Source organism: Cucurbita pepo, chromosome LG16 (assembly GCF_002806865.2).
Source record: "Cucurbita pepo subsp. pepo cultivar mu-cu-16 chromosome LG16, ASM280686v2, whole genome shotgun sequence".
Lineage (NCBI taxonomy): Eukaryota > Viridiplantae > Streptophyta > Magnoliopsida > Cucurbitales > Cucurbitaceae > Cucurbita > Cucurbita pepo.
In genome coordinates this window covers 7,948,886-7,968,592 of record NC_036653.1, presented here as the reverse complement: position 1 = coordinate 7,968,592, position 19,707 = coordinate 7,948,886, and the positions used below count along the sequence as shown (strand labels likewise).

The following is a 19,707-nucleotide window of genomic DNA, read 5'->3' as shown; positions in this document are numbered from 1 at the left end:
GATATAAAAGAAAATAATTTCACTTTAGAAAAAGTCGTTTAGTCTAAATTAATTTTGTTGTTTAACTTCTTAGTGAGCACATTTCAGTAATTACAATTATCAAACTAAGTAAATTAATTAATAGGATAAATGAACTAAATAATTTATTGTACTGATATAAAACATAAATACCACCAACAAAAAAGACTTAAGATTTAATAAATCTTAAAATGGGAGAATTAATAATTAAAAATTAATAAATTAAAGTAGTTGAGTAGTGGGATAATACTAAAATTATTAGTACGGAACTTAACCTCCAAAACCATCGGCCAAACGGCCGCGCCAATCTCCGCCGGTATTGTTGTGGCCAATCACAAACCTACGCGCCATCTCCCGCGTCGTCGTCAACACCCGACAAACTTTTGGGAAATAAGAACCGGTAATCACCGTTTATAGTTAAACCTATATTCCCGGTAAAGCCGGTGTACCTTGTGCCAGTGTTCTACTACGCGCCGCCAGAGCTTAGATCTGACGGCCCAAAACACACTCTCCGTACGTACTTAAACGGGCCGTCAAGCTTCAAAGACAGAAACAACGGCGAGGAAATATATATATATATATATATATATATATATATATAACAAAAATAACTCGTCGAAGCGGGATAGAGAGACATTCATTTATCATATCGTATAATTCGATTACATCTAGATACACACATTTTTTTAGAGAGAGATTGGGATTTTTTAGAGAGAGAGACGGCAGGATTTTATTTCTGCTCACTTTTTCTTTTATTTTTTTTTTCTCCCTCAAACTTTGATGTGGGTTTGATCGTTAAGGGGACTTTGAAGATTGCTTGTACTGCTCTTACTTCTTTTTGAGGGAAATAAGGCACAAAGAGGAAGTGATTTTGGGTAAAGGAAGTTTTTCTTTCTACTGCTGGTTTTTCGTGCTCGGAATTTCTTTTTCGTTCTTTGTTAGAATCGGGAAATCGAGGATTTCTGCTAGGGTTTTGGGTATGTTGTGTTGCGGATAACTGTGGGAAGTCCGGTATTGGACTTCTGTGGCGAATCGAAATGCCTGTTTGGAATTTTGTTTCGTCGGAATTCTAAATCCGATCTCCGAGTTTGTGGTTTCAACTGAAGAGCTGAATAAATGGACGTTGATTCGTCGATGGTTCCGGAGGCTGATCACGATCCGGCAGTGCAAAGTCACAGCACTGTTTCTTCGGCTGGTGGAGTGGATAGAGATCAGCTTAGGGAGCAACCGCAAGCCAGCTGTGGAACTCCGCCGCAGCCTATGTCATCGCCTCACCAGCAACAGGCCGCCGTGCAGATGCAGCAGACCACGGTTGTTGGGCCAAGGCTCGCGCCTATGTACTCAGTAGTAAACGCAATAATTGAAAAGAAGGAAGATGGTCCTGGTCCGCGGTGTGGCCATACCTTGACGGCTGTGGGGTCTGTTGGCGAGGAGGGGACTCCGGGATACATTGGGCCGAGATTGATATTGTTTGGTGGTGCCACTGCGCTCGAGGGCAACTCTGCGGCTTCAGGAACTCCATCATCAGCTGGAAGTGCTGGAATCCGTATGTTAATTTTGTTAACTATACTCTTCGATTGTTGAATTTATGTTCGGAGAGGGGTTATGGCGGTGTGCGTTATTTGGTGAAGTCTTTTTAAGCTCGCATTACTTCTTGGTGCTGATGGCGTTGGTGGGAGTTACTGCCATTTTGATTGTTCAGTTAAAAACCTTCGTTTCACTTGAATCAACCAGACATAATGTATTAATTCCCTAGGAGATTATCGTTTGAAGCAATCTTCATTTTGAATTTCTTTCTTCTCGAACTTAAATGTTGTGGTTTCTTGACATTCTAACCAGTCAATGCGTTGGGTCGTATGAACAATTTGAAGTCTAACTTTGAGTTCAAACACATCTAGTTGGGAAGTTAAACCCTCCTGTTTTATTAAGGACTTGGGGTTTCTGATTATGTTTGAATCTTGGATCCATTTTACTGCAATTTCATCGTGTTGTATAATTACTTTGTGATCAATAAAAAAGTAAAATGAAAAAACTTGTGATCAATAGGGAAGTCATCATCCCTAATTGTTGGATATTAATTCCTGTTGGCTTATTGTTGAGAAGGATGAATAGAATTAATAACACAAGTTCCCATGTAACTTAGGCATGTTTAGGTGGTTATTTCTTTTAATCTTAGTGAACTTGGCTGTGCAACCAATATGTGATAGCAAATTCATAGTTTACAGAAGAGTTAGCCATCTTAGTGATAGATATACCATGTAAAAACCCTCGACTGTTCAAGGCTGCAATTGCGTGAGTCTGTCCTTTTTTTGAGACAGAACAGCGTGTGTTGCACTTAAGTTGTATTTTTTTCACCCATACCCAAAATTCTGTTGTCTGTACTAGATACTTTAATCTTTTGGAACTAGATACTTTAATCTTTTGGAACTAGTATGTGGTGCAAGTTTGCTGATCTACTTGTAAAGAATTGAAAATTTTTACTAGGTACAGCTCAGGATATTCAAACTCTTTTTTGGTGTCATAAATTATGTCAGCAGAGCAGACAACTTTAATTCCACTCAGTTTTGTAAGCTGCAGTTTGATTTCACGGGAGCTAATGTAGAACGACTCTGCACATGGTTTTTGAACTAGAAAACTTTTTATGTTTAATGCTGTAAATTATGCTTATTTTGTAGTTCCTATGTTGCAGGGCTTGCTGGTGCCACTGCTGATGTGCATTGTTATGACGTTTTAACTAATAAATGGTCCAGGTAAGTCCTAGACTTCATCTCCTCTTGCCCTCGATTCCCCTTATCTTCATCTGCCATTACTTCCTTCATCACATGTCTTGCAGAATTACTCCACTTGGAGAACCGCCTACACCGAGGGCTGCACATGTGGCAACTGCTGTTGGAACTATGGTAGTCATTCAGGTTAGCATTGTGGAATTTCGGATTTAAGTTGTATAATTTACTTGGTCAGGGTTCTGTTAGTTCTTCATTATGCATTTCTTTTCTTTGTTATAATGCAGGGTGGAATTGGACCAGCTGGTTTGTCTGCTGAGGATCTTCATGTTCTTGACCTTACACAGCAGCGCCCACGATGGCATAGGTTAGACTCTGATGATGTGTTTTGTTAATTTTCAGATATTTTTATATGATAGACCCATATGACTATTTTCCTATAGAGTAGTTGTGCAAGGCCCTGGTCCAGGACCACGTTATGGACATGTAATGGCTCTAGTTGGGCAGAGGTACCTCATGGCGATTGGTGGTAATGATGGTAAGCAAGTCATACTTCTTTGTAATTTTTAATATGTTCATCTAACGAAACCAATGGTTGATTATCAATTTTTTTTTTTATTTTTTTTTTTATACTTTTTTGTGTATTATTTTACACAACATAAAATTTGGTCTCTGTTTTAGGAAAGCGGCCTTTGGCAGATGTATGGGCACTAGACACTGCTGCTAAACCTTATGAATGGCGTAAGTTGGAACCAGAAGGGGAGGGTCCACCTCCTTGCATGTAAATCGCCTCTCTCTTTGCTTTTTATGTGGTCTTTGTCTTACTTGTGTGCTTCTGCAACATTTCATAAAATATGATAACAACACTGTAGGTTTATCTCTCGCTTTGTTAATTGAGTTACTTGGAGAAATATGATAACAAAGAAGAGTTACCTGAGAAATATGATAACAAAGAAGAGTTACCTGAGAAATATGATAACAACACAATAAATATCACATGTCAACTGTGTCTGTCACTTTGTTACATTCGCTTTGACAATATTTGTGCTTCGGGGTAGAGAAAATAAAGAAAGGCTCTGGTGGTTTTACACCTAAAACTTAATTCCTTATTTTGAGGTTTTGGCGCAAGGTAAATTGCAATCATGTTATCCAACCAATTTTTTATTCTTCCCAATCATTACTTTTTGGGTGCTTGGAATCGGAAAGTAACTCTTGTTTCGCTAATGTCAAACAAACCACCTCTTGAATGATTAGAAAATCTCATAATTTGAGTTCACCTGTTTTGATATTGTTTGCATTACTTGTTCATATCCTGTAGAACCAATTTTCTTCTTTCAAATATTATGAGTTTCAGCCATTATTTGACACTTCAGATATCACTAGGTATGCAACTGCTAGTGCGCGATCTGATGGTCTTCTTCTGCTATGTGGAGGGAGAGATGCTAATAGTGTGGTAAGTAAAAGAATCATTTTTGCACGTCACCTGACTTTGTTAAATGGTTCAATATGGGATATCCTGTTAGCCGTTTGATCTGGACTTGACTAGATCCTTAGCGCTTGTTATATAGCTTGCTTTAGTGTCCTTCACATAATCTCAATGGTATTCCTCTTGCCTTGTAATCAAGTTGTCAATTTTAGTTGAATATTGATTTATGAGGTTGAGTTCTCAGCAACTTTTCCTTGTGGGTGAGTGATTGGAATTGGTATGTTATTACTTGATATCACATTTGTTTAGGAAGTAATTCCTCTTATATGATGGGTCAAGAGAAGATAAACCTAAAATAAAGAAACAGAAGAGAGCAGTCAGTGGGTAGAATAGATAAAAGCATTGACACATATGAATAGATAGAAAATCCCGTATTACTCAGTAGGTTGGTAAAATATATTAAAGACAAGTATTTACTAGAGATGACTAGATATTACTAATGTAAATCCTAATGTAATCAATCGATATGCATAAATTATGAGATCCCAAAATCATAAAAGTTTTTATTTATTATGAAAAATATTTCAATTGATCTATGATTTAGATCTTATTTCGTTTGTAAAATTAGTTGAGGTTTGGACATATGGAACACTCATGGTTATAATTAAAGAAGTTTGACTGGCTAGATGCTATCAGAAATGGATAAAATATTTCAGCAGCACATCTTCAGAGTTACATTTACTTTGAAATAGAATGTCCCCATTTATTCTGTCTTGAAAAACTCGTATCATTGCGAGGAGTCACGTGTGACATTTGTCTATTTGCTTCTCTGAAGGAAGAAAAGGAAAAAAAAAAAAAAAAAAAAGTCTTTACCTTAGCTAAAGCTATATTATTTTACAATATTTTAAACTTGTATTGAACATGGTTAACGTTCTTCTTACTACCTATCTCCATTGCCTGCAGCCGCTGGCAAGTGCATATGGACTAGCTAAACACAGAGATGGTCGTTGGGAATGGGCAATTGCTCCTGGTGTCTCACCATCTCCTAGATATCAGCATGCTGCTGTGCGTTCAATCATCTTTAATTTTCCATCTTGCTCTCTCTCTCTCTCTCTCTCTCTCCCCTCTCTCTCCCCTCTCTCTTGACCCTTACTATTAAAAATCTTTCTGCACTTCCTCTTGTTTCAGGTATTTGTCAATGCACGACTCCATGTATCTGGAGGGGCCCTTGGAGGTGGGCGCATGGTAGAAGATTCATCAAGTGTGGCAGGTACTAAATCAGTATTATTAAGAGCTATCTTCCCCTTTCGTCAATGTATTCTACTATTCTGTGAGGTTGTTGTTACCCATGCAAAGTATTTTAGCACGAATAGAGGCCTTTATTAATCAACCTAGGTTGGGAAGATTACATGACATAGGGCTCTAAGTTGAGAGGCCAAAGCATCATGAGTGGTTGTGTTATCGTCACTTCATCTTCATGTGTGAGGATATTTTTTCATAGTACTCAACTGTTCTGCAGATGCAGATGATTGTTGATGCTTGTATAAATTCTTAAATCAGCAAATTTGGACTTGAATAAAAATGAGTTGCATAGTTACTGCTGTAGTCTTTATTCATTTTTTTTATATCTAATTTACTTGCAATATCATCGTGCCTCCTTCATTCCTGCTTGCGTCCCCTCCCCTCATCCTTAGTTGCTGCTGTTGCTTTCGACGTTGCTGTTGCTACCCACAGTCTTCCACCATTGCTGCTGCTTCAGAAGAGGGTTTGTTATTTGTTTTTTGTTTGGAATTTGTAACGACCCAGATCCACCGCTAGCAGATATTGTCCTCTTTGGGCTTTCCCTTTCGGGCTTCCCCTCAAGGCTTTAAAACGCGTCTGCTAGGGGAAGGTTTCCACACCCTTATAAACGGTGATTTGTTCTCCTCCCCAACCAATGTGGGACATCACAATCCACCCCCCTTCGGGGCCCAGCGTCCTCGCTGGCACTCGTTCCTTTATCCAATCGATGTGGGACCGCCCCCAAATCCACCCCCCTTTGGGGCCCAGCATCCTTACTGGCACACCGCCTCGTGTCTACCCCCCTTCGGGGAACAGCGAGAACGCCGGCACATCGTCCGGTGACTGGCTCTGATACCATTTGTAACGACCCAGATCCACCGCTAGCAGATATTGTCCTCTTTGGGCTTTCCCTTTCGGGCTTCCCCTCAAGGCTTTAAAACGCGTCTGCTAGGGGAAGGTTTCCACACCCTTATAAACGGTGATTTGTTCTCCTCCCCAACCAATGTGGGACATCACAGAATTTTTACGTCTTCTTCGTTTGGGTAGTTTGGATTCGGTCTGACCATTTGGGTTCAGTCTGCCATTTTGCCGCTTCTGTTGGGAATGACACTTCTAGTTATGGGTTTATGGAATTGTTGCATTAAAAACACTTCTAGTTGGGAATGACATTCTCCCAAGAATTCTCTCTTTTGTGATTGTGTCCAAGTACGATCCACAAAATCTTTTACTTTCAATAGGAGGCTCAAATAGATGCTGAATCTGCTAATGATGTTGTTTCATGGAGAGTTTCTAAATTGCTTAGTCATTTTTCTGTTCATCTTTGACTTACTATGCTCAAATGACTTTCATTCCTTTATAACTTAATTGATTTCGGTTAATGTTGACTTAAAAAGAAATTTCTATTCTATTTAAATTGTGTTAGCATTGATTTCTTGCCTTTTCTATTTCATTTTTTGTAGTTGTTCTGGCCCTTCAAGTACCTACTGTTTTTGCCTTTTTCTCTACCTTAACATGATTATTTATGTGTGTTTCTTCTAATCCTTGGATTTCTATCCTTGGGAAGTCTTACAAAGTTCTCACTTTACTCTGTTTACAGTGTTGGATACTGCAGCTGGTGTCTGGTGTGACATCAAATCTGTTGTTACCTCTCCCAGGACAGGGAGATATAGTGCTGATGCAGCAGGTGGTGATGCTTCTGTGGAATTAACTAGGCGTTGCAGGCATGCAGCCGCTGCTGTTGGTGACCTAATTTTCATTTATGGTGGTTTACGCGGTGGTGAGATTACTTGTGCAATTCTAGATTTGGGTGCAAAAACTGTTAGGAGTGTGTTATTCTAACAAAGTGTATATCTTTTTGATATTTTTCATGTCAATGAAGTTCATAGAAACAGTATTCTGAATGTCTGAAGAGCTGAACTTCTTATACTAATATAGTATTTTGTTCATGAGTTTTGACAGAGCATCTGTACCTCAGTATTCATAATACATGGCATGGTACTATTTTTCATGTATTTTCATGTATCCCACAGGTGTTTTGTTAGATGACCTTCTAGTTGCTGAAGATATGGCTGCTGCTGAAACAACAAGTGCAGCTTCACATGCAGCAGCAGCAGCTGCTGCATCTGTTCAACCTGGGCGGTTACCACCCAGGTACGGATTCACTGATGAAAGAGCTAGACAAACGATGCCAGAAGCTGCTCCTGATGGTTCAGTGGTGCTGGGAAATCCTGTTGCTCCCCCCGTGAATGGTGACATGCACACTGATATAAGCGCTGAAAATGCAATGCTTCAAGGCCAACGGTTAGTAAATTTTCTTTAGGCTAGATTCTCAATTCTCAACATGTATTGCAATGTCTTTACTCAGAATCCTGGAACTGGATGTACAATAATACTCTGCAGGCGAATTAAAGGTGTTGAATATTTGGTTGAGGCATCAGCAGCAGAAGCTGAGGCTATCAGTGCTACATTTGCTGCAGCTAAGGCAAGGCAAGTCAATGGGGAAGTTGAACTACCTGATAGGGATCGAGGGGCTGAGGCTACTCCAAGTGGGAAACAGATTTCTAGCTTGATAAAGCCTGATTCTACTGGATCAAATAACATTGCTCCTGCTGGAGTTAGGCTGCATCATAGAGCTGTTAGTATATCTTACAATTACTACTCTGGATGTTTGGCGGGTTCTTCATTATTATTACTTTAATATATGTGTGTGTGTGTGTGTGTATGTATAAGTGGTTGTGAACTAAAAATGCTGTGCTATATTTTACCCCTTTCACCATTAGGTGGTTGTTGCTGCTGAGACTGGTGGAGCTCTAGGTGGCATGGTGAGGCAACTTTCAATTGATCAGTTTGAAAATGAAGGTCGGAGGGTGAGCTATGGGACTCCCGAGAACGCAACTGCAGCAAGGAAACTATTAGATCGTCAGATGTCCATCAACAGTGTGCCCAAGAAGGTATTCAAGGATCAGCTCATTATAATTTAGGTCCTATTAAAGTTATGCAGAATTGTTCTGTGTTGAGTGTTCATTATAGCCCCAGTGAGGCATTGAATATCTTCCAAGCATATTTGCTATAAGTTTATGGTGAATTCTGCTCTGATATGTGAATTTTTTGTGCCACTTGTTTCTTTATTTTATCTTAAACACAAGACAATTTAGAAAACCTTCAGAATTTTAATTAGTTGTCAATCGCTCATTCTCCTTGATAGGCTTTGCCAGGTCACCACTGGATAGTTGAAGTCGATTATCTCTCCTTCCTTTTATGAAACATTCTTCTTGATTATCAACTTTCTCTGGTTTGCGTAAGAATAGTGCTAGAGCTCTCTGGAATGATGCAGAATGGGCAATAAAAAACAACTTATTCCCGAGCATATGGGTATCACTTCCCCCTCCAGAGATAACTAGTTTCTGTGTCCTCCAACAACATTTTCTTTTTGGCACAATTCTAACTCTCTTCCATTTTCTTCTTAGATACTAGTCTTCAGTGTGGATATTTTGATTTCAATCTAAGCAATATTTTAAAAGGCGTTGAAGTCTTTATTTATTTATTTTTTTAACGATTCTAAGAATGGCCTTTAAAAAACTCGAGTTAGAAATTGATAGATGGGATCTCTCTCTTTTTGTATCTTTTACATAATCAATAATGATTTTCTCCTTGTCTTTCTAATTTAAATCCATGGCTTACGCTTTATACTATCTTGAGGGCCATGCCAAGTTTCCTTTCAAGAAATGCCCAAAGCTGCCTTTGGCCTTTAGTTGAAGGAGGCAGATCAGATGACACTTTCACTTAATTGCTAATGTTCCATTATGCATTTTTTTCTTGATTCCCGTTATCCTTTTGGTTTGATATAGTATGCTTTCGTCTTTTATCTTTTTCAGGTAATAGCACACCTTCTAAAGCCTCGTGGTTGGAAACCTCCTGTTCGCCGGCAATTTTTCTTAGACTGCAATGAAATAGCCGATCTTNTGCCTTTTCTATTTCATTTTTTGTAGTTGTTCTGGCCCTTCAAGTACCTACTGTTTTTGCCTTTTTCTCTACCTTAACATGATTATTTATGTGTGTTTCTTCTAATCCTTGGATTTCTATCCTTGGGAAGTCTTACAAAGTTCTCACTTTACTCTGTTTACAGTGTTGGATACTGCAGCTGGTGTCTGGTGTGACATCAAATCTGTTGTTACCTCTCCCAGGACAGGGAGATATAGTGCTGATGCAGCAGGTGGTGATGCTTCTGTGGAATTAACTAGGCGTTGCAGGCATGCAGCCGCTGCTGTTGGTGACCTAATTTTCATTTATGGTGGTTTACGCGGTGGTGAGATTACTTGTGCAATTCTAGATTTGGGTGCAAAAACTGTTAGGAGTGTGTTATTCTAACAAAGTGTATATCTTTTTGATATTTTTCATGTCAATGAAGTTCATAGAAACAGTATTCTGAATGTCTGAAGAGCTGAACTTCTTATACTAATATAGTATTTTGTTCATGAGTTTTGACAGAGCATCTGTACCTCAGTATTCATAATACATGGCATGGTACTATTTTTCATGTATTTTCATGTATCCCACAGGTGTTTTGTTAGATGACCTTCTAGTTGCTGAAGATATGGCTGCTGCTGAAACAACAAGTGCAGCTTCACATGCAGCAGCAGCAGCTGCTGCATCTGTTCAACCTGGGCGGTTACCACCCAGGTACGGATTCACTGATGAAAGAGCTAGACAAACGATGCCAGAAGCTGCTCCTGATGGTTCAGTGGTGCTGGGAAATCCTGTTGCTCCCCCCGTGAATGGTGACATGCACACTGATATAAGCGCTGAAAATGCAATGCTTCAAGGCCAACGGTTAGTAAATTTTCTTTAGGCTAGATTCTCAATTCTCAACATGTATTGCAATGTCTTTACTCAGAATCCTGGAACTGGATGTACAATAATACTCTGCAGGCGAATTAAAGGTGTTGAATATTTGGTTGAGGCATCAGCAGCAGAAGCTGAGGCTATCAGTGCTACATTTGCTGCAGCTAAGGCAAGGCAAGTCAATGGGGAAGTTGAACTACCTGATAGGGATCGAGGGGCTGAGGCTACTCCAAGTGGGAAACAGATTTCTAGCTTGATAAAGCCTGATTCTACTGGATCAAATAACATTGCTCCTGCTGGAGTTAGGCTGCATCATAGAGCTGTTAGTATATCTTACAATTACTACTCTGGATGTTTGGCGGGTTCTTCATTATTATTACTTTAATATATGTGTGTGTGTGTGTGTGTATGTATAAGTGGTTGTGAACTAAAAATGCTGTGCTATATTTTACCCCTTTCACCATTAGGTGGTTGTTGCTGCTGAGACTGGTGGAGCTCTAGGTGGCATGGTGAGGCAACTTTCAATTGATCAGTTTGAAAATGAAGGTCGGAGGGTGAGCTATGGGACTCCCGAGAACGCAACTGCAGCAAGGAAACTATTAGATCGTCAGATGTCCATCAACAGTGTGCCCAAGAAGGTATTCAAGGATCAGCTCATTATAATTTAGGTCCTATTAAAGTTATGCAGAATTGTTCTGTGTTGAGTGTTCATTATAGCCCCAGTGAGGCATTGAATATCTTCCAAGCATATTTGCTATAAGTTTATGGTGAATTCTGCTCTGATATGTGAATTTTTTGTGCCACTTGTTTCTTTATTTTATCTTAAACACAAGACAATTTAGAAAACCTTCAGAATTTTAATTAGTTGTCAATCGCTCATTCTCCTTGATAGGCTTTGCCAGGTCACCACTGGATAGTTGAAGTCGATTATCTCTCCTTCCTTTTATGAAACATTCTTCTTGATTATCAACTTTCTCTGGTTTGCGTAAGAATAGTGCTAGAGCTCTCTGGAATGATGCAGAATGGGCAATAAAAAACAACTTATTCCCGAGCATATGGGTATCACTTCCCCCTCCAGAGATAACTAGTTTCTGTGTCCTCCAACAACATTTTCTTTTTGGCACAATTCTAACTCTCTTCCATTTTCTTCTTAGATACTAGTCTTCAGTGTGGATATTTTGATTTCAATCTAAGCAATATTTTAAAAGGCGTTGAAGTCTTTATTTATTTATTTTTTTAACGATTCTAAGAATGGCCTTTAAAAAACTCGAGTTAGAAATTGATAGATGGGATCTCTCTCTTTTTGTATCTTTTACATAATCAATAATGATTTTCTCCTTGTCTTTCTAATTTAAATCCATGGCTTACGCTTTATACTATCTTGAGGGCCATGCCAAGTTTCCTTTCAAGAAATGCCCAAAGCTGCCTTTGGCCTTTAGTTGAAGGAGGCAGATCAGATGACACTTTCACTTAATTGCTAATGTTCCATTATGCATTTTTTTCTTGATTCCCGTTATCCTTTTGGTTTGATATAGTATGCTTTCGTCTTTTATCTTTTTCAGGTAATAGCACACCTTCTAAAGCCTCGTGGTTGGAAACCTCCTGTTCGCCGGCAATTTTTCTTAGACTGCAATGAAATAGCCGATCTTTGTGATAGTGCTGAGAAAATATTTTCAAGTGAACCTAGCGTTCTACAGCTTAGAGCTCCAATAAAAATATTTGGTGATCTACACGGTCAATTTGGGGACCTTATGCGACTCTTTGATGAGTATGGTGCACCTTCAACTGCTGGAGATATTGCGTAAGTAAATGATTGTTTGGAATATTTGGTTTATGAAAGACAAACATGAATCTTCAATTATTTTTTTTTTCAATCTATTTTCGTAATATCTCTTGATGAACAACTGTCAGATATATCGATTATCTCTTCTTAGGNAACATTGCTCCTGCTGGAGTTAGGCTGCATCATAGAGCTGTTAGTATATCTTACAATTACTACTCTGGATGTTTGGCGGGTTCTTCATTATTATTACTTTAATATATGTGTGTGTGTGTGTGTGTATGTATAAGTGGTTGTGAACTAAAAATGCTGTGCTATATTTTACCCCTTTCACCATTAGGTGGTTGTTGCTGCTGAGACTGGTGGAGCTCTAGGTGGCATGGTGAGGCAACTTTCAATTGATCAGTTTGAAAATGAAGGTCGGAGGGTGAGCTATGGGACTCCCGAGAACGCAACTGCAGCAAGGAAACTATTAGATCGTCAGATGTCCATCAACAGTGTGCCCAAGAAGGTATTCAAGGATCAGCTCATTATAATTTAGGTCCTATTAAAGTTATGCAGAATTGTTCTGTGTTGAGTGTTCATTATAGCCCCAGTGAGGCATTGAATATCTTCCAAGCATATTTGCTATAAGTTTATGGTGAATTCTGCTCTGATATGTGAATTTTTTGTGCCACTTGTTTCTTTATTTTATCTTAAACACAAGACAATTTAGAAAACCTTCAGAATTTTAATTAGTTGTCAATCGCTCATTCTCCTTGATAGGCTTTGCCAGGTCACCACTGGATAGTTGAAGTCGATTATCTCTCCTTCCTTTTATGAAACATTCTTCTTGATTATCAACTTTCTCTGGTTTGCGTAAGAATAGTGCTAGAGCTCTCTGGAATGATGCAGAATGGGCAATAAAAAACAACTTATTCCCGAGCATATGGGTATCACTTCCCCCTCCAGAGATAACTAGTTTCTGTGTCCTCCAACAACATTTTCTTTTTGGCACAATTCTAACTCTCTTCCATTTTCTTCTTAGATACTAGTCTTCAGTGTGGATATTTTGATTTCAATCTAAGCAATATTTTAAAAGGCGTTGAAGTCTTTATTTATTTATTTTTTTAACGATTCTAAGAATGGCCTTTAAAAAACTCGAGTTAGAAATTGATAGATGGGATCTCTCTCTTTTTGTATCTTTTACATAATCAATAATGATTTTCTCCTTGTCTTTCTAATTTAAATCCATGGCTTACGCTTTATACTATCTTGAGGGCCATGCCAAGTTTCCTTTCAAGAAATGCCCAAAGCTGCCTTTGGCCTTTAGTTGAAGGAGGCAGATCAGATGACACTTTCACTTAATTGCTAATGTTCCATTATGCATTTTTTTCTTGATTCCCGTTATCCTTTTGGTTTGATATAGTATGCTTTCGTCTTTTATCTTTTTCAGGTAATAGCACACCTTCTAAAGCCTCGTGGTTGGAAACCTCCTGTTCGCCGGCAATTTTTCTTAGACTGCAATGAAATAGCCGATCTTTGTGATAGTGCTGAGAAAATATTTTCAAGTGAACCTAGCGTTCTACAGCTTAGAGCTCCAATAAAAATATTTGGTGATCTACACGGTCAATTTGGGGACCTTATGCGACTCTTTGATGAGTATGGTGCACCTTCAACTGCTGGAGATATTGCGTAAGTAAATGATTGTTTGGAATATTTGGTTTATGAAAGACAAACATGAATCTTCAATTATTTTTTTTTTCAATCTATTTTCGTAATATCTCTTGATGAACAACTGTCAGATATATCGATTATCTCTTCTTAGGAGATTATGTTGACAGAGGTCAACACAGCCTTGAAACTATTACCCTCCTACTTGCTTTAAAGGTACTTGAGTGATGTCGCTTATGTTAGTTGAATACCAATCTGTCACATACCGAGCCTTCATTGGCTGATTTTGTATACACTTACTGCAGGTTGAGTATCAGCAGAATGTACATTTGATTCGCGGGAACCATGAAGCTGCAGATATTAATGCTCTTTTTGGCTTCCGGATTGAGTGTATCGAGCGGATGGTATGATTATTGTATACACCCATATATATTTGTTCCATTATATAAACTGGTTATAGCGACTCATTTCATTTCTTATGGAACAGGGAGAGAGGGACGGAATTTGGGCATGGCATAGGATTAATCGATTATTTAACTGGCTTCCTCTAGCAGCTTTAATTGAAAAGAAGATAGTTTGTATGCATGGTGGTATCGGTCGGTCAATAAATCATGTGGAGCAGATTGAGAATATTCAGCGTCCAATTACAATGGAAGCCGGTTCAATTGTCCTTATGGATTTGTTGTGGTTAGTGCATATCTCTACAGTTGTTTTCAACTCTTTTGACTAGCTGAGTAATGATCTAATACATTATCTAGTATGCTGTTCTGTTAACACTTCATCACCGCAATATACTTATTTCATATATTAATGTGAAATTCTACAGGTCTGATCCTACAGAAAATGACAGTGTGGAAGGACTGCGGCCAAATGCTAGAGGTCCGGGTTTAGTTACTTTTGGGGTGAGTGTGCAATGTGCTCAACCTTCTGTCATAGATAGTTCACATAGTTTCTGCGTGCTACTTGGTGCATTTGCTTCTCTGCTTTACTAACACCCGAACTTCGGGAAAAAAGAAAACCATATCTCAGACAACATCAATGCTTTCTTAATATGGATGAAACTGATCTAAGTACTGATTGGAGATTGAGATTTTGATGCAAAACTTGTTTGATGATGGAGTTTAGTGAAATAATGCCTCAAAGCCTAGCTCAAGGTTTCTAATATTTTGAAATTAAAACTTGCATTTCATTTAGAAATTGAAAAGTTACAAAGCTTCAAGAGAACAAAACAAAGAATTGTACTACTCGTCCAACACAAACCATACAAAACCCGACTACAAGCTGCTGCTCACCATTCCCTATATCAATATACGTACATATATAATTACCCCCCCCCCCNCCCCCAAACAGTGCATAACAGACAAATTCTGGCCAAAAATACTCATTGAGGACGACTAACTTTAGGTAAGTAAAGCACCTCTACTTGTGAAATACGTGGAAAATGATTGAAAGATATATTATCTCTGCCTTCGGCATAGTAGATCATGACTCATGAGTAGCTCCAGTGCATCATCGTTGACTTCTTTGTTAGCACATTCGCTAACTATTTACTTTAATTTGTTTTTGAGATTTTTCACCTTTAAAGTCCACTGCAAATAGCTTCTTAATGTCTATTATTAACAACGCATCTGTTTCACTACGGTGTGGAACTCTTTTTTAACAAATGTTGATTGAATCACTTTTCAAGTACAATCAATGGATTGGCCATTACTGTAAAATGCTCATATGGAATTGTTGTTGCTGCAGCCTGATCGTGTCATGGAATTTTGCAACAATAACGACCTTCAGCTGATAGTTCGTGCCCATGAATGTGTCATGGACGGTTTTGAACGTTTCGCTCAAGGGCATTTGATTACACTTTTCTCGGCCACAAATTACTGCGGTATTCTTCTTGCTTGATCTTATTTCTGGGATATGGAATATTTTTGCTGATACAATTTCGGTTCTTGCATACAGGCACTGCAAATAATGCTGGAGCTATTTTAGTTCTTGGACGAGATCTTGTTGTTGTTCCAAAGCTAATTCACCCTTTGCCACCTGCAATGACTTCCCCAGAGGCATCACCAGAACGTCATTTAGAAGATACGTGGATGCAGGTGCTGCTGATATGTACATTCACAATGAATTTTCTTTCCCTAAGTTTGCATGTCAACAATACTGATTCCATTATATTGGTTTTCTATGAGATCAGGAGCTGAATGCCAACAGACCTCCAACACCAACTAGAGGCCGCCCTCAAGTAGCCAATGACCGGGGCTCCCTTGCATGGATATAGCACATTGTTTGACACGTCACTTAATTTATATCGAGTCTTGCCTCGTGCTACTACCACTATGGCAGTTCTGGTGTCATGTATAGAACACACGCCCCGTCTCCGAGTACCAGAACTTGTGATCGTTGTTCGAATGGATATACGAAGAAGGCTGGAGTTCCAATTTTCACACCTTCAATAAGCCATCAAATGGATTGTATAGGTTCGAGAATCAGTTTGCTGGTGGCAGTGATGTTTAGAATGATAGATGCCCTACAAGATGTATTGTCGACGCTTGTACCATTCAATATCGGGTCTCGAGCACTGGTGGTAGATGGTTTGGGGTCTTTTTTTTGCTGCTTCTATAGGTATTACCATTCACCAATGGTAATTCTTCAATTTTTTTGGTCTCTATTATTTTTACCCTTTTTAGTGGACAGATTTTAATTTAAAGATATGGTGGTGGGGTGTGATTTCGCAGTGAAGGTAAAACGTCTATGTGATTGGCCTTTGTATCATAGAGGTTGTTGCTTTGTTTCTTTGTACAATGTAATTGTGTGGAGACGACGGAACTTGTTAATTTCTCATGTCAAGAGCTACCAAGTTTTGATTAGTGAATGCCATTTTCATTTTCTTTTTTCTTTTTCTTTGCTTTTTCCCCACTTTTTTATTCATGAAATTCAATATTCCTCATAAATAACTCTCAAAACTTTTAATTTGGATGAAGCTTGTGAATCCACTACCTTTATATTTGTGATGTTTTTATTTTCAACTTTTGTTCATGTATGTTCATATGCTTTTCACCAAATTATTGACTTGCTATAAACATTTTTTCTGGTTTCTTTGATTGAAAAGAGCTTAAAGTAACAATTTGTCAAATCAATTTTGATTTTGTTGCTTTTTCTGTCAACATTTTCAAAATTTGTAGTGCCCACCTCAACAAAAACATTATCTTTTCATATTTTCTTTCGAGAATGGTAGACATGTATTGATATGATTGTAACATAGGATTTTTGAAAAGAAGAACATATTTATTTGCATTATTGTAATAAATATGTAATTATTGGAATTTTGAAGGCCATGAATGAGCAACCCAAATCAGCGTTGGATTATGATGTTGCAAAAATGGAAGAGTGATTGATACAGAGTGGAAGCATATTGAAACCCATTGGTTAGATAATAGCGAAGCCAAAAAATAGTAAGAACAGACAGGACAGGACAGGACAGTCCAGTGGGTCAAAGATCGGCCTCTGATTTTCTTCAGCTTTGAGAGATCGCCGACACTTTTTAAATGGGATCGTAATGTACACTATTTTCTTTTCTTTTCTTTAGATTTTTAATTTCTAATTGCTAATTTCAGATAATTCTCTATCGTCTTCTTCGATAGCCTCTCTGTTATTGCTTTTCTGGGTGAGTAGGAAAGAAATGGCTGAGATTTAACAATTCAGAATTAATATGTATAGAGATTAGGGTATGGGGTTTTCCGGTCATCGGCGGCGGTGGCTTAGGTGGTGGCAATGCAGCAGGGCTCCCGGAGAAGAACAGACCTTCTGGGAACTTTACAACCATTCGACAATGGAACCAAATAGTTTAGTATTTGCTGTTTCTCATCCGCCACTTGATTGTTTGAAGAGATAAATTTGCGGGTTATGCTCTGGATGGGTTGAATTTGTTGTTGGCTCTTTAGGTTCTGAATTCCGGCCGATTTTCCGGTTGGTTTCGATCGCCAGTAGTACTCGTATGCATTCAGAGAAGTCGCTGCTGTCGCCGCCGTGAGCGACGGAGGACGCGGTGGAAGTGACTGTGATAGTGGGGTTAGTGCCTCTGGAACATCTTTTGACTTTGGCCATGCCGGATTCCGATTGATGAATCCATTTGGCTTCTTCATCATCATTGCTAATCGATGGAAGTTCATAACAGAGCTCGACAATCTCGCAACCTCATCCATCGGGATTTCCGATTCGTCGGCTTCCAAATCGTCTCTCTCTTCTACAATTTTCGATTCTTTAACCAATAAATTCGCCGGAGTTGTAACAAAAGAGAGAACGAGACGGCCATCTCGGCGATCGGCGCGGAAATTCTTCTTTGAGGGAACAGAGACGGCGTCGAGAATTAACCGCCCATTTTCCCGGCGGGACTGAATGCAGACGGAGGCGCCGTCGGGGGAACAGAGAGAAGAAATCGGCGGGGGAAAAGACCTCGGCGGCGATTTCTTGCGACCGAATTTGATGGGCTTCCATTGAAATGTCTGTATGTCGGGGTACTCTGTTTCCGTCGTATCTCCGTCGAAGTCTCCAAACTCCGAGGAAGGGTAGGAAGAGAAGCCATCGGAGCCAGTCTCGGATCCAAGACTCTCAGTGCAAATTAGAAGACTGTTTTCACTGAGAGAGTGAGCTGATTTTTGAAGAAGAGGATGAACATAAGGAAAAACAGGCGATTTGGGAGCAGAGTTCTGAAACAGAATTGACTTCCAAGAATCATCATCATCATTATTCCCCTGTTTTTGACACTCTGTTCTGTTCTTCCTCTGTTCTTCATGAACAGAGCCCCAAAACCCAATGGTTTCGTCACAGTCCTGTTCGTCTTCAGAAGAAGAAGAAGAAGAAGAAGAAGAATAAGGAGTAAGAGAGAATGCTAGGGAAGAAGCAACCTTCTTGATGGCGGAGAAGCACTTGGAGGAGGACATGTCGGCGGAGAGGGTTCTTCTGAGGGAAGGCGGTGGGAGTGTGGGGAATTGGAGATCGGAGGAAGGGAGAGCGGTGAGGATGCCCTGTTTTTGAAGGGTTTGGTAGTCATGGAACAGAGTCTTCATAGCTGGAACAGAGTCCGAAGAAGAAGAAGAAGAAGAAGAAGAAGGAATTGAGTGAAGGCTGAAGCTGATGGGGCTTAGCAGAAGAAGAGGGGAAGGGGAAGAGGGTATTTGTAGGGAATGAAAACGCATTACAACTCTGCTTTGGAAATGGGAAATGGAACCATGTCCGTCCGGTGGGGCCATACCCTTACGCCACCATGGAAACCTCCACCATTCTATTTCTATTTCTATTTCTATTTCTATTTCTATTTCTATTTCTATTTCTATTTCTATTTCTATCTTTTTATTTATTTATTTTCTTTAGTTNAAGGGGAAGAGGGTATTTGTAGGGAATGAAAACGCATTACAACTCTGCTTTGGAAATGGGAAATGGAACCATGTCCGTCCGGTGGGGCCATACCCTTACGCCACCATGGAAACCTCCACCATTCTATTTCTATTTCTATTTCTATTTCTATTTCTATTTCTATTTCTATTTCTATTTCTATTTCTATCTTTTTATTTATTTATTTTCTTTAGTTTAATGGAATTAAATTCCACCTCCAACTTTTTTTTATTTAAACCAATAATGCTTACTGATTGTATAGTAACGGTCAAATTTACCATTTTATTTCAAACAAAATTTTGTTTTCTTTTTTTTGTTTACTTTTTGAGTAATGTTACGGATTTTAATATTACAAGCGAACAATAATAATAATTATTATTATTATTATGTAATGAAAAGCTTATTTAAAACCTTCACGTGGAGAGGTTTTGTTGGAATATGATCCCTACCAAACACAAACTTTTGTGCAAGAAATTTTGTGAATGTCCCACGTTGTCCTTTCGTGGAAAGGAAGCTGAAGTTGTGCTCCATGTCATGATCGGTAATGTGGTTGTGTCTCAAAAAAGTCATTGAAGATGATGACTAATTTAAGTGGG

General features: G+C 38.9%; 2 protein-coding genes across 3 annotated transcripts; one reads left to right on the top strand and one right to left on the bottom strand.

Moving 5' to 3' along the window:
- The first annotated feature begins 638 nt into the window (after nucleotides 1-638).
- LOC111776725 (serine/threonine-protein phosphatase BSL3-like) lies at nucleotides 639-16,617 on the top strand. 2 transcript variants are annotated; one of them, XM_023656053.1, is made up of 22 exons: nucleotides 639-1,564; nucleotides 2,708-2,768; nucleotides 2,852-2,930; nucleotides 3,029-3,108; nucleotides 3,185-3,279; nucleotides 3,423-3,522; nucleotides 4,125-4,194; nucleotides 5,131-5,232; nucleotides 5,356-5,437; nucleotides 7,046-7,225; nucleotides 7,479-7,749; nucleotides 7,849-8,083; nucleotides 8,229-8,399; nucleotides 9,324-9,407; nucleotides 13,590-13,744; nucleotides 13,855-13,939; nucleotides 14,029-14,127; nucleotides 14,211-14,410; nucleotides 14,550-14,625; nucleotides 15,470-15,605; nucleotides 15,680-15,819; nucleotides 15,915-16,617. In XM_023656053.1, the coding sequence occupies exons 1-22, from the start codon at nucleotides 1,135-1,137 to the stop codon at nucleotides 15,996-15,998; spliced, it is 3,015 nt and encodes a 1,004-aa protein (XP_023511821.1). In that variant the 5' UTR covers nucleotides 639-1,134; the 3' UTR covers nucleotides 15,999-16,617. The 2 variants fall into 2 exon arrangements, with proteins under 2 accessions (XP_023511821.1, XP_023511822.1); XM_023656054.1 differs by lacking the exons at nucleotides 9,324-9,407; nucleotides 13,590-13,744 and adding an exon at nucleotides 11,853-12,091.
- A 474-nt stretch (nucleotides 16,618-17,091) lies between these two features.
- Nucleotides 17,092-19,000, bottom strand: LOC111777856 (protein FAF-like, chloroplastic). The gene has a single exon (XM_023657582.1). It carries the CDS (start codon nucleotides 18,967-18,969, stop codon nucleotides 17,479-17,481), a length of 1,491 nt encoding a protein of 496 aa, XP_023513350.1. The 5' UTR covers nucleotides 18,970-19,000; the 3' UTR covers nucleotides 17,092-17,478.
- Nucleotides 19,001-19,707: the final 707 nt, after the last annotated feature.